General features: G+C 36.9%; 1 protein-coding gene across 2 annotated transcripts in view; it reads left to right on the top strand.

Moving 5' to 3' along the window:
* Positions 1-11,945, top strand: part of NCKAP1 (NCK associated protein 1) — a 57,011-nt gene extending 45,066 nt beyond the window's left edge. For both annotated transcript variants that reach the window (XM_066189480.1, XM_066189479.1), the window contains exons 26-31: positions 125-205; positions 1,305-1,398; positions 2,934-3,050; positions 6,791-6,900; positions 9,731-9,820; positions 10,307-11,945. In XM_066189480.1, the coding sequence (XP_066045577.1) occupies positions 125-205; positions 1,305-1,398; positions 2,934-3,050; positions 6,791-6,900; positions 9,731-9,820; positions 10,307-10,423 (609 nt within the window). In that variant the 3' untranslated portion in view covers positions 10,424-11,945. The remainder of the gene's footprint in view (positions 1-124; positions 206-1,304; positions 1,399-2,933; positions 3,051-6,790; positions 6,901-9,730; positions 9,821-10,306) is intronic.
* Positions 11,946-14,711: the final 2,766 nt, after the last annotated feature.

The following is a 14,711-nucleotide window of genomic DNA, read 5'->3' as shown; positions in this document are numbered from 1 at the left end:
CAAACAAATACAAAGGCATCCCCATTAAAAAAGAAAATAAACTCAGTAAAATAGTGGTAGTGTTTAACTGATAATTAACATGGGAAGTAATTTTTCTTATTTTGTATGTGTTTGTGTCTCTTAGGTCTTATCCTACCACATTCCTTTCCTTGTAAGTTCCATTGAGGACTTCAAAGATCACATTCCAAGAGAGACTGACATGAAGGTAATGTTTGGCTGAAAGGGTGATTGAGTTGTTTTGGAGTTTACTGAAAATATGTAAGCAACAAGACTTTCATGTTTAGTGTTGAACATCCAGACACAAAGAACACCCTTTTTTCTTTTCTTTTACTTTTCTTTTTTTTTTTTTTTCCCCTAAGAGCTTGGTTATTTGTGGATCTGCAGCCTCCTAATGCTCTGGGGAAAAAAAAAAATCACAACCAACTGATAGGCTAAGCGCAAGTGTCTATCTGCCTGTGATCACATTTTAGAACTTTCACAGACTTAAGAACAAGGAGGAGGAGCCAGGAATGTTCTGTGAGCCTGCTAACAAGTAACCCCCGTGGACAATTAGCAGCTCGTTGTCTGAGTTTTCTCCTGGCCCTGTCACACACGGCTGACCAACTGTAGGTAACAGTCTTCTTATGGGACAATGAGGGAAACTTTTTTTTTCTGGCATATTAAGAGACAGATCTTTACAAGATTTTGTACAATGGATTGGAGCAGTTGCCCTATTGGGCGTATTTCTTTTTGGCATCCTGGGATGGACTGGGAAACGGAATACATTTCAAAATGTTCTTAGTTCCTCCAAGTGCTGTGGCCACTTAGACTAGGATTTTTCGTTGTGGATCGAATCAGCACTGGATTGCCTGGTTCCAATCCACACTGAACCTGTATAACATTTGCATCCTGTAAGATTTCTCCATTGCTCTATCTCACCAGATTGTGACTTTTGGCTTTTGTTTAAAAATGCTCTATTTGTAGATGTTAGCTGATCCTTTAGATCTGGTAGAGAAAATGCGTAAATTTCTTTTGAACGTTACAGAAGGATGTACAAATAGCTAACTGGAAGTCAGAGTGTTGCTTTGGCGGTAACGTGGGAAAGTATATGAGTTTTGTTTGGCTTGACACAACAAAATAACCATCTGGTACACAAAGTACAGACGCAGCTGCTCAGTGGAGGATAGAAACAAACAAAATCTACAGTCTCTGTCTAATATTTGCCAAATCTCTGAAATTCCTTAGTGCCTCAAACTCATTTTAAACATGACAGCAAAAACTGTGCTTCATCACCTTTACATGAAAGCATTTCTTCTGGTCCTCAGGTGGCAATGAATGTATATGAACTGTCATCAGCTGCTGGATTGCCTTGTGAGATTGATCCTGCCTTGGTCGTAGCACTGTCTTCCCAAAAATCAGGTAAGAAGTTCCAACTTGAAAAATATGAATGTTAAAAAAAGAGAAGAAGCCTTTAAAATGCTGGGAGGAAACTTGTATGTGTTGATTCCTTTGTATTCCTTCAATAAACTTCATAAATGGCATAAGAGGATGAATTACTTGTGCCTGCTGTTTATTGGTGTTCGCTTGAGAATCTTCTCAAATATGCAGGAATGGATGTGCTGACCTAGAAAGGGATAACAGGTAGGTGTAGAAGGAATTTAATGGTGAACACTGCTGTGATTTAAGAACAATGGCAATAATAAGAGTGTCCTGTGAACAACTCGATCAGTTCTGTTGCACAGATGTGTAACAAATCTGTCACCTGAGTAAGCATTAGGACCTGAATGCAGCTCATGAATTTCACAATATTTTGTTGCCAGTGTGCCCTACAAGTGTTTACATGAAATTTACAAGGGAAAATAGTAAAACAAACATGTTACAGAATTAACGTGTATCATGCTTCCTTGCTTTAAGGCACTGCCATCTAAGCTTTTCAATTTTCTTCACTCTGGCATGTTCAAAGGCATGAATTAAGACTCTGTGTTTTTGATGTCATCAGCTCTTTTTCCTATCTTCCTTACTGAGCATTTCATTCCTGTTTTTCCCCCTGTTAATTGTGGATAGTTAATGTTAGAATGAGACCATGAATATTTTAAATGCTAACCAAGTTGTTTTTTCTTACTTCAATAGTAGTTATTTTGAGAGGAGAAAATACAGAGGGGCATTTCAATATTTGAATTTAAGTCCCAAGCACAATTTCTTCCTGCACTTAAAAAGAAAGCAACCCAAAGTGTACTTGTTCTATCTACATTATATGTATAATATATGGAAGTATATTTTTGGTAGGTATCTGGTATCTGAAATGCCATTTTAAATAGACTATTTTCATTGTGGTACAGCTATGAAATGTCTAAGCTAGGTCAACAAAAATAATTTCTGTATAGTCTCATAGTGGTTTATGATCTTGTATTTTGATTGTTGCCTTTGGAGTTTGAAATATTTTGCTTTTATTGAGTTTTCATAGAGATAAATTCTGCATGTCACTAATTATTGACTTTTTTAAGACTAATCTTCGGCTAATGTGTGATGATGCTGCACAAGGTGTGAATTGACATGAGTGCACCATCACCTTTTGCTCCTTTGCCAAAGGGAGAGTGCAACAGAAGCTCTTCTGACCTTGAAGCAATAACTGGATTTGTATCAGCATGAAAAAATTACTATTCTCCTCATCATATTAAAGATTTAGTAACTGAATTGTTAGAAGTGATAACATAGCAGTGGCTTCTTTTTGTTCTCCTGGATACCAGACTGGACATTTTGCAGCTCTACCCTGTTTCTTTTGGCAAGACTGACATTAATATTCCTCTTTTCACAATACAAACATTAACTTTGTTGGATTTTGCTTTAAATTTCCATTTGGTCAAACATTTTACATCCTAATCTACCTGCAGCTGAAAGGAAGTATTTCAAGATTACTTCTTTAATTAAAGAACTTCATTATTTTTTGTTTTTAGAAAACATTAGTCCAGAAGAGGAATATAAAATTGCTTGCCTTCTTATGGTCTTCGTGGCTGTGTCCTTGCCTACTTTGGCTAGTAATGTGATGTCTCAGTACAGCCCTGCCATCGAAGGTAAGGTAGAGTCTGCTCAATATTTGCTGGGAGTTCTGTCTTCACAATAGTTCTGGTAGTGTCTTGAATACATTCATCTTTAATATTTAATTACATTTTATAGTGAACGGAATTAAAAATGAGTTAGCCTTTATTCAGGTAAGTTCCTCTGAAAATACTTTAAGAAGCATTAACTTAACTCTTGTCTGAGATAACTTGCTAAGAAAAATTAGTTTGGTACTTGAAATTTTCAGAACAGTTCAGACACTGCAGGGGGCAATCTTGTCCTAACATGGACTCGTTGGAGCACACATTCAGCACTAATTAGTGTGACACTTACTATCTAATATAATATATTCTAGTAAGTATTAATGATTTAGTAGTCTTTACATTGGCCTTGGGCCAGTCATACAAGGTGTCCCTTCTATATTTATTATGCTGTTCATATTGCCAAGCACAAAGTTTTGAAAACAGAATCTGGAAGGTGTAAGTTGTGAGCAGAATTACTTCCTATACAATAGTTCAACTTTCTTATTTAACAAAAATAATCTTTACCTCAACAAAATTCTTTGCATGTAATCCACAGTTTTCTTTCTAAGTTGAAAGAAGATAGACACTACTGTTCCAACACATACAAAAGTCACCTTTTGGCTGTTCAAGCTATTTCCTTTGTAATATGTAACGTGACTCACTTAAAAGACCATGTTTATACTGCTTCCATTCACTGGGATGCATGTTTTCTCTAATTAGTTTTTAAAATTGCATTATTTTTAATTCACTCAAAATTGCAACTCACAAAGTTAGTGTAAACTGCCTTCTGAAAATTTAAGGTACCAGGAAAATACTAAAATTTTTGAAAGCTTTCTGTGTCACTTAATGTAGTATGCAAATCATATTTTTTAGAGACCCAGGATTGTTGTTTTACACAGGATTAATGAGCCTTTTCTTCAGTTTTGAATTAATGGGGATCTGTTGACTCTAGTTTCACTTTAAAACAGATAGTGTAGGCTTCTCCAGTGGTGGAAAATGTTAGATAAATCTGATGTATGAGTAGAACTTGAATATTGATTTGAAAATTAAAGAATTTTCAAGTTAAAAGCTTTTTCTGATGAATTGGGAGAACAATCTGTAATCTGCAGGGTTGTTTCTTGTTATTTGTGCTCTCGTAGTATTTCTATTGCTCTTTGCAAGCTTTTTCCAAGTTGTGATACTTGAATAAAAATCTTGGAATATAGGTGGGAGCAGGGTGTGATTGGTGAGGTGCACAGGTAGAAACTTCCTTGTTTGAAGACAGGCAGATTGACTGTCTTTACTCAGTCCAAATAAACTTGTTTATGTGTATGTAAGATCACATCTCTTAAATTAAAATTACCTAGTTATAGTTTCGTAAAAAAAATCCTCCGGAAGCACTTCCTACTCCCAGTTTCTCCTTCACAGGATCTTACCAACTCTAGAGTCTCAAAACCTGTATGGCTTGCCAGGGGGGCAGTGCTCAAAATTTCACTGGTGATTATATTTTCACATTTACCCCTCTGCAAATAACTCGCTAAGAATATGTCAGGCTAGCTAGAGCTTCTCCAGCAGGTTAAAGCTCAGGTGGGTTTGCCTTCCTCAAACTTCCTCTCTTCCCAAAACCCTCTTAGTCATCATGTTTTTAGCAGGCTGAAACAACAAATAAATCTTCTGTTGAAGATGAGCAGATAATCCTCTGCCTGTTTTATATCATGTAGCTTAAATATTCCAATTTATGTGGTTTCATTTACCTTAAATAAATCTTAAGATGAAGTCAGGCAAAGCTTTGTTTCAAAGTGAGTTCTTCAAGTACGGTTAATAGATGACATGAAACTGACTGGAGAGTCATCCTGCACTCAAATAAGCCCATATTAGGAGTTGCTACTGGTTCTGTGAGACATGGCCTGTGTATTACATAATTCTTTACTGAGTGGGCTCTTCTATTGAGAGGAAAATCTAGCAAAAGGTATACGTAAAATATGTTCTCTCTACAAAAATAACTCAACAAACAGAATAGACCTTGTCATTTCTGCCTTCCTTGCATAATACTGCTTTTTCTTGTGTTCTACCCTTATTGTAGAACATCTGGCTTGAAACACTTAATATAAATGGTATTTCCAGAATGTGAACTTAATAAATTCTTCTTTGTGAAGTAAATTCCCTGGACAAATCCTGAATTAATCCATCAACGAGTCATAGATTTGAAGGAGTTTCAGCTTTTTAATCTGGCAAGACATATCTCCCAAATACAGACCGTGCTTGGACAGCTGTAGCAATGTCTGTATTTTCTCTGTCTGCTTCAAGATCAAGTCTGTTTCTTCCACTAGTTCCAGATAAAGGCTCAAAGTCTAACAGACCTTTTCTTTTGTTTCCAGTCCAGAGTCTGAGCTGCTAGTCAAATACCAGGCTAGAGGTCTTAATTTGTCAACTAGAGGGTACAATAGAATACTAGTCTGCAAGAGCCCTAGTTCTTTTCTAAATACTTGAGACTGTGAGTTGGAAGACAACAGTTCTTTTGCTGAATTCCTGTGTTGATGCTTTTTCTACAGCCTGAGACATAAAAATGAAGTCTCTGGAATAAAATTAGCCTTTTCAAAGACAAACACATATTTGAATCAGAATTAGGCAGAACAGCTTTCTTGACTGATGTTCACGTAAAAATAGGAGACAAAATTGGAGTATCAAATCTGGGGGTCCTGCTGATGGAGATCCACAGGGATCTTCACTGGGACCTACTAGTCAGTATATTATTCACAGACCATCTGGATGGGGGGCTGAAGGGTGAGGTGAGAAAATTCATATATCATGAAGTTGTTGAGGGTATTAGAGGAGTGAAGAGCTGCAGAGAGGCATGATACTGAGTGAACTGGGCAATAAAATGACAGCTAAAAGTAATTTAAAGTAATAATAGTGATGTGCGTGGAGAAAAAAATGAATTTTTCTCATGTGGGTCCGGCTGACCTCACTTTTCAGGTATGAACTTGGAGTCAGGGTAAATGATTGACTGTAAAGATGAGCTCATTGCTCAACAATGGTCAAAAAATAAGTTAAGAATCAGCATGCTTGAGGACTTGTTAACTCCTTCAAAGACCACCTCCTTTTCATATGCTCACACTTGCCTAAGGTATGTGCCCAAGTGTGTATTAATTTCATTGTAAAGTGGTATATTTGACTTAATTTGCCTGGGAGAAATATCAGGTTTACTAAGGAGCAGTACTTCTGCTCTCTGTGAAAACTGGTGTCATTTAACCACCTTCCAGGGCTCTGAAGCCTAGGTGAATTTTAGACAAGATGTTACATATGAAAATCAGCAATGGAACACCTTTGTTCTTGAGTACCTGTAGATCTCTTTGAGGAATACTGTCTGGGCATGAGATGCTCATTTACACAGAGTGGGAAAGAAATTATCAATTAGCCTGTGAAAATACTGTATTTTTAGCCTAGTCAAGTGTTAACACTCTCAAGTTTTGTAAAAGCCAAATAAACTTCCAATATATCCCTTATTTCTAAAAGCCTCAGGTTGTTTCTCAGGTTGTTGTGACCGTTAGGAATTGGAAGGGAGAGCTGTACTTCTGGTGGCTTTCCTGATAGCAAGCTCGGTGTGGAAGAGTACCTCGCTCCCATTGTGTAAGATGCTAAAAGTCCTTCTTTCACTGTCACAAGTCTCTTTAGTCCTTGGTGATGTTTTCCAAAGAATACTGTCTTTCCCAACGTGGTGCTGAGGTGATTTGAGTATGTTTTTTGTTTAGGGCATTGCAACAACATTCATTGCCTGGCCAAAGCTATCAATCAGATTGCTGCAGCTTTATTCACCATCCACAAGGGGAGCATTGAAGACCGTCTGAAAGAATTTTTGGCTGTATGTATAACTTTATTCCTACTCGTTAAAATGTGCTGCTGATTTGGGATGCAATGCAATTGATTTCCTGGGAATCTGCATTTGATGCACAAGAGAGAAGAATGTTTTCAAATGCTTCTATACACAAGTCTATACATAGATTAAATTTTGCAGTAGTTCTTTATAAACACTTGTATGTGACGTTGGAAAGTTAGAGGAGCAAATCAGTGCAAGTGCCACAATATTTTTCAGTACAATCTTTAGTATTTTAGTACGTACGATTTCTCACATTGTGTGGCCCACAACTGGGAAAAAAAAAGTGCAATTGCATATAGAATCAAAATTCTGCCTAGCTGGCTTTTTTTCCATGATGTGATATATCCTTAAATTAGTTACCTTCTTTGAAAAAGTAAAATAAACTTCCGAGTGGCTTTTGTGTTGTACCTTTTGACATGCCTGCCCTTCATAAACATGAACAGCCAGGAGGCAGAGTGTTACAAGGGTAGCTGGGAAGAGGAAATTTTTTATGCTTCCAAGTAGATTGAATACTAAAGCTACTGAAATCTTTGGTGATGCTTAGGAAAAAAATCACAAGTTTTTAAGGTCATGGTGACATGTTTAAAATACATTTTGATGTGCTGCTTGAGTAGAAATAAAAATTTTTAAATGGCTTTTAATTAGCCAGTACTTGAAGGAGACTAAAGGCTAAAACAGCAGCATGTCTTTAATTTTTAAAAATTACTATTGATTTTGAGTGGGGTTTGATTTTTCTGTTTGGCATTAAAATGTGTGGAGAAAAAGGCCCTCTCTCTTTATTTTAGGTAACTTTCTGTAACTAGAAGTTCACAGAAACTTTTTTTTTTTTAATCTAATCTTGACAGAATCTTTCACTTGTGGAAATTCATTGCATTTTGTAAAAAAGAAAAAAACCCTCTGGCCATTGACCTTGTCTAATGCAACTGCTGGATGTAAAACATGAAAGAGAAATGGTTGTATCAAGTTGCATACGTTTGACAAGTGAAGAAAACCAGTATAGTTTCATGTGATAAAAACACTTTTGGTATGAGGTTTGCATTCTTTCAGTGTTTATGGACTGCTTTCCGACCACTGCTTTTACTGCACAGACTATGACTTGATGCTTCAGATATTTTGTTAATCTTCCTTTTTTAACACTTACTGTTAGTCTGAAAGAAAAACTTCTCTTGAGAAAATTACTTCTGAAGAAGATCTGCTTTCCTGCCCAAGTTGATTAAATAGGAAAAAAACCTCAGGAGGTTCTTTAGTGCTGATGAGTTTGTACTATGTATCTTTTCAAGTATACATATTGACTTCATATTAAAAATTGATTCATGACAGCTTTTTCAGGAAGAACGTTGGGTTCAATTTTTAAAGTTAGTATTTTTAATTTAAAATCCTTTTCTGGTAAACATGTGGTTTAGGCATGTTGCCATGGCTTGTTGTGAGGGCCTAAATGATGACTGTACATCTGAAAGTTGGAAGGTAAGGCATGAAATCATGGTGTATCAAGCCATCTACAAATGAAGTATTTTACTCTATTCTGTGATCCTGAGGTTGTAAATACCTAAGTACATGTTAGAAGTTTCTAGGATATCTTCTAAAACTAGGATAAAAGGGTTGCTTATGGTGATGGCTTTTTCAACCTAGAAATGAAACAACACACACTCCGGTGATAACATCAGTATGGGAGGTCATATAAAAGTGGATCTTTATTGGAGCTCCAGGGACAGTTATGGAAGAATGTCCACAAAAGCTCACCCACACGGGGTGAATACAGTTTTTATAAGTTTAGCAAATCAGCGTAATTGACAAAAAGCATTAATTAGGAGGACAAGTGGTGATGCAATTCACCTCCCCCCCCCAGGTCAAGCCCCTTCTCTGGAGCCCTCCCCTTGGTCCTAGCTGTCCTTTGTTTATGAAAATGTATCTTGAAGAGCTGTTCTCAACCTTCGTAGCCAGGAAGAACCACCATAGCATAGGAGCCTTGCTCCCCCTGGGGCTTGGAGCTCTGGAATATGTTTTGTCTTTCTGCCTGGGTAAAGGGCATGGAAAAGTACTGGGAAAACTAGCTAGAATGCAATAATAGGCTACAGAGCTCCAAATATATGTGTAAAGAATACAGAGAATAAAAGAAAAAAAGACCAAAATCAATAGGCATCATTTCCCTCCTTTTTAGAGACTTATAACACTCTACTCTAGTCTAGTCTCTACTCCATATTTAATCCTACCACTGGTTTACACAACTGGCTATCCCACCAGCTAAGATACAGATGCCAACTCTAACTTCGGCTACTATGAATATTTTTTATCCAGGCCCAGTTTGGTAACATGAAGTTAGTGTATACTGAAGGTACACTGATAAAATATTATTCATTGACAGTTAAGATGACATTTCTTCCAAACTTATTCTGTTGCAAAATGGGCAAAATTTCAAACAATAAAAATTTTAATCACTTTAAACCTTAGAAAAATTCAGTAAGTTGTATTGTATATGGGGAAGGACAGAAACGAGACTTTGATCCCCTGGGAGTTCTGTCATTGATTTCAGGAGACTCAAAATTGTCAAGCAATGATTACAACAAAAAGTTCTCTGCAACAAATTAATTCACTTTTTATATTAAAATAGCATGTGTCATTTATTAAACACTACTAGGAATAAGCCAGTATGGCACATTGAGACTAAAGCCCAGTGATGGTTCATGTGCTCAGGATTCCTTGCCTTCTTTTGTCATTGTTGGTACAATGCAGAGTCCCTTGGCTTTGTGTAACAAAATAGCAGAAGCTGATCAATGCTTTGTTTTATTTATTGCTTTGAAATACTCATTTTATGTAGCTTGCATCATCCAGTCTACTGAAGATTGGCCAGGAGACAGACAAAACTACTACAAGGAACCGAGAATCTGTTTACCTACTACTGGACATGGTGAGCATTTATTTGTGTGTTTTATTTGTAGCTCACAAACCATTGGAAATCATTTTTATGTTGTTCTTCTTGGCATTCTACTGTCAGTATTTTTTTTCCATTCCCCCACCATGCACATATCATTGCTATCATCCTTTATTGCTTAGAACATTGTATTGCATTGTTCAGACGATTTTCATTGTTCACTTAGTACATACCACACGTTTAAGAGGCAGTGTTCAGAGTGTGTAGGAGAAAATCCTCTCTGCTCTGAGGATTTCCTCTCAGTATTCAGTATCTTTTGGAAGATGACTGGTTTTTTTTTTTAATTTGAGAAGCAGTGAGTTTAAGTGTAGGGAGAAACACTACTGTAAACTTGGTGCAATTTATTTTCACTGTGAAGTATGTGAGTGGTGGTGTGATGTGGGCTGGAAGGATCTACGTGAAACAGATTATCAAGAGCAGGCAGTTTTGCTCTGCAAACCTTGTGTTTCTGGTATTTTTCAGATTGTGCAGGAGTCTCCATTCCTGACAATGGATCTCTTGGAGTCTTGTTTCCCTTATGTCTTGCTGAGAAATGCATACCACGCTGTCTACAAACAAAGTGTTACATCCTCTGCCTAAGTATCTACTAACTGGAGATAAGACATAGCACGCATCTGTGTGGCCTCAGTTTTATCTGTAAACTGTGGAGCTATTTTACTCTATGGCCTGATGAACAGTTTTGTGAATTATAAACTTTTTCCATCAAGTTGTATTCCTAAACAGTGGTTTCTTAATAATGGTTGTATTACAATATAAGCTTGGTTGATTTTAGGTTGCACACTTATGGAAAAAATTTTTTCTCATTTCTTTTTTTTTTTTTTTAACTTTAGAGCACCAGTTATGTTTTAAAAATACTACTTCTGCTATATGTTTTTGATATTGATCATGCAAAACAAAAATTGCTTGTTTATTTCCCAGAAGAAAAATGTATGTAGTGATTATTTTAGATAGAGTAGCTTTCATCTGTGTGTAAATTATTTCAAATAGGGAGAGTTATAAACTTGTACCTATTGTTCTTATTGAAAACAAATATTGGATGTGCATTTCTGTGAAGTAATTACAGCATTTCTAGTTTTATTTTGAAACGTTCACCGATCTACGTACTATGACACTATCTAACATTAAAAATGTTATAGGACTGCTTATCCTACAGACAGTGATCCTCTCCCAATACTCTTAAACAACTGCAAGTGGTGGTGTTTGTATAAAGCATAGTGGAAATTTTTTTTAAACTAACTTCTGTGGTGCCCTGTTGGCATTAACACTACCATTGTACCCTGCTGTATAATAAACATTCTTACACATTTATCATATATTGATAAAATGTTAGCCCTTAACCACTTTTTATATGTTTTAAATTTTTGAAATTCAAGTGTACCTTCCATAACATACAATAAACACTAGACTGTATTATCTGTAGGTGAATTATTTTTAATATAAATGTTATCCTAGTATTTTAAGCTTTAACTGTGCTGTTGTGCATTGATTTATATCTCACAGTTCATTAAATATCAATCCTTAGAGCTTTTATGTGAAGACTTCTTTTAATCCTTCACCTTTTGCCTTTTGCAATAGCGAATCTTGTAAAAAGTTGGAAGAAGGAATTAAAAACCATGTTTAAAATGTCAGTTTAGTGCCATTATCCTTTAAATCCTATTTTTACATAATAAAGCAAGAAAAGCATTTATATAGTATGTAGCAATGCCAGTTGTACCCATAGAAATAAGTGTATTGTTAAAGTATGAAACTTGAAATAATCCTAGAACAGGCGAATGTTGCTGAACCCGTAACATCAGACGTGACTGAGACAGATGTATAATAGTCCCTTTTTTATCAGTCATGCAAATTGGCCTTGCAGGATAGCATGGGCTCATTTAGCCTGAAAGCTGACCAGATGGTTGTGCTCTGTAATCCCTGATGTATAAAAGCTGTGTGTTCCTCAACAGGCTCTGGACATTGTATAGAGCCCCTGTTCTTGGTGCAACTTCTGTGCATGCTGGTAACTTTTTCTGTTATGAAAGAGCTGTTGTGTGCTCAGTTACAATAGCTTCCTCTGTCCAGAGGAAAAAAGTACTGGAATAAAATTGTCCTAAGGAAGTAAGACAGTACATCTATATTTTTCCTAATTATGCATTTTATATTATAACTACTGGAAGTGTTTTTAAATTGGTAAGTTAGTACCATAATGAAGAAGTTTGTTCATAAAGTAATTAGGTGGAATGCAAGACTTAAGAGTTCTACTCTGTAATATTTATAGTCTAATACATTCGAATGTTCTCATTTCAGTTAAGATTCTGATTATGATGCAGACTTTTGTGGGGAAAACGACGCCTGTTTTCAAGATGGGTTCTTGAAAAACTCAAGTTTAAGAAATAACTTGGTGCCTTTAATATTTTTAATTACAAAACGTGTGTATGTGTCCATTTGCCTCAGGTCCCAGATTTCCACTGTCTGTGGGGTAAGTGAACCGGATCTAGAAAACACATAATCACTGACAAATAGGTAAGGGGTGTGGTATCTCTGCAAGAAGCTGCTTGTGACACAGTTGCATTAGATTTAGGCATGAACATTTTAGACATGATAGTTTCCTGGCAGTCCTTACCTCTGGTGGCTGGCACACAAATCTCTGAGGTGTGATGCCTTCTTAACTACACTACGACTTTTTAACTACTTCCTGCAAGAACTTGGACAAACTCAGCAAACCACACAAGGGAAAAGTTGGGGAAGAATCATGTGGACTCATCCATGTGTTGACTGGATTTGGGCAGGGCTGGAAGGGTTTGTTTGGTTCTTGCTGTATTTCTGTTGTTCCTGGTTTCAGCTGAGCTACCACAGAACTATTTAGGGTTCAGTCTGCTCATGGAAGGCAGAGCACATCAGGCCTGGTTCCTCAAGGCAACCTTTGTCCATGCAGTGCACAAAATGTGAAAAGCCTGGTGAACCAAGTTTGTTGGGAAGGAAGATAGAGAAGGAATTTTTCCTCTGGAGCCTGCAAGACCATGTCCACAGCTTAGTAAGTTCAACACTTGCCACTGTATATCGAGTCATCTCAGGTGGCCTTTTGTGCCATTACAAACAAAATGTGTTTGTAATTCCTGGAGCACGCAGCACAGATGGCTGGGCTGAGCTGTCCCCATATGGAGCCAGTTTGGATCAAATGTCTGATTCATGGGGGAGGGAGGGTTTTGCCTCATGTGAGAAATAGTGCAGAAGAAGAATGTCCTGTTGCTGCCCACAGAAGTATTTTTATAATTTAAAAAGATCTGACTGCCAGGACAAAAGATTACCATTGAAAGCAAGGGCTACTCCTGAACCTTTTTTTGCTGTAGTAATGTGTTTTCTGTATAGGAAAAGGAATTGATAAACACTTGGACTGCACCACTTTTTACACACTGTAGAAATGCATTCTCCCCAGATAATGTTGGAACAAGGCCAGTGATTTGAAGAGAGATATGAGCCTTCTTCAGCAGGTCATCGTGGGCTTGTATGACTTCAGAACTTATTCATTCCAGATTGAAGAATTTCGGACCATAAGTAAATATGCTTGGCCTCTAAACTGTATTTTTTCCAAAAGCTTCCCTGGTGCTGAGATTCAGCATTGTGATTCATACTACAAAGTGAACCCTCAGTTACTTAATAGTAACTTATATAAATTCTTAAAGTTCAGATATGTCTGAACTAATTGTGTAATTTGGTTTTTTTTGTGTGTGTGAATTGTTCCCTCGAGCTGAATGAAACTCAAAGCTAGGAGTTCAGGTGTAGCAAGCCATCCTATTCAATCAGTGAAAGAGAGTTTTTAGATGTAGGCTTCAAATTGGTCTCACATCCAAATTCAGGCATCCTTGAACACCATAGTGCATTTTGAATACAATAGAAGTAATTTACTGCAGTTGTATTCACTACTAAATGAGGCTGATAAACTAGGGACTGGAAGAATACAGGGAACTGCTTCTATTTCAGTCCTTGTAGCTAGCCCTGAACCATGGACACAGCTGGCTGTCCATTGCCAGGTAATTGAAATGGCAGCTACACACATATATGAATTGGTTTCATGGACAGGAATGGTTTTCAGTGTTGTTAAATAACCAGTTTTCAAAAATACTGAAGTTCTACCTGTATTCTTCTGTAAGTACAGTTTTTAAAATCATTTTAATGATAAAGCTCAATCATCTCATGAAATGATAAAACTTTTCTACTTGAATTGACCACTCCTTGAATGCTTCTTCTGTTTGTCATGTTACAAAGCCTGTAAATATTTGTACTAACTCATAACAAAATCAAAATGTCCCCCTGACCTGTGTCCAAAACCATATTCATTTGCTGTTAGTCATGCTTTTTCTAGCACTCCTGGGTCAAAACGACCTGTTCACTGGATATAGTTTCAGTGTGTCTTACACAATTCAGGAGGAGAAATTCTGACTATTAAATTCAGAATGAAAAGCCTCTATTGAGCTTTGCGTGAAGTAAGGGTATTTTGAATAATTTCTCATGTAGACTTTAAGGTTGTTGCCCTGTTCATGGTCATAGTAATCTTATGAAGTGCCTTCTCACAAAAAGTGACAGTAAGCAATAAAAATTATACTGACACCTGTGTGAAGAGAGATGTGAGCTGCAAAGCTGTTACAGCTGCTTTAAACCCCAGTGCTCATGAATCCCGTTCATTTCCCACTAACCACATACTTTCCTGTCTTGTCAGTACTCACATCATGTGGCAGCCAGGATATGGAAAAGACCATATTGCTGGATACCTGCAAACTCTCCTTTCTCTCTCTGCTCTTGTCATTAGCCTTTGAGTCTGGCTGAATTTGAGGGAATCTCGATGGGCAGCCAGTGCAGAGAACAGAAGTCTCCTGTTTGGCAAAAGCAG

This window comes from Chamaea fasciata, unplaced genomic scaffold, assembly GCF_029207755.1.
Source record: "Chamaea fasciata isolate MVZ Bird 193981 ecotype frontalis unplaced genomic scaffold, bChaFas1.0.hap1 SCAF_8, whole genome shotgun sequence".
In the NCBI taxonomy this organism is placed as follows: domain Eukaryota; kingdom Metazoa; phylum Chordata; class Aves; order Passeriformes; family Sylviidae; genus Chamaea; species Chamaea fasciata.
The sequence above is the reverse complement of the archived record's forward strand: the minus strand, read 5'-3'. Positions and strand labels throughout refer to the sequence as shown.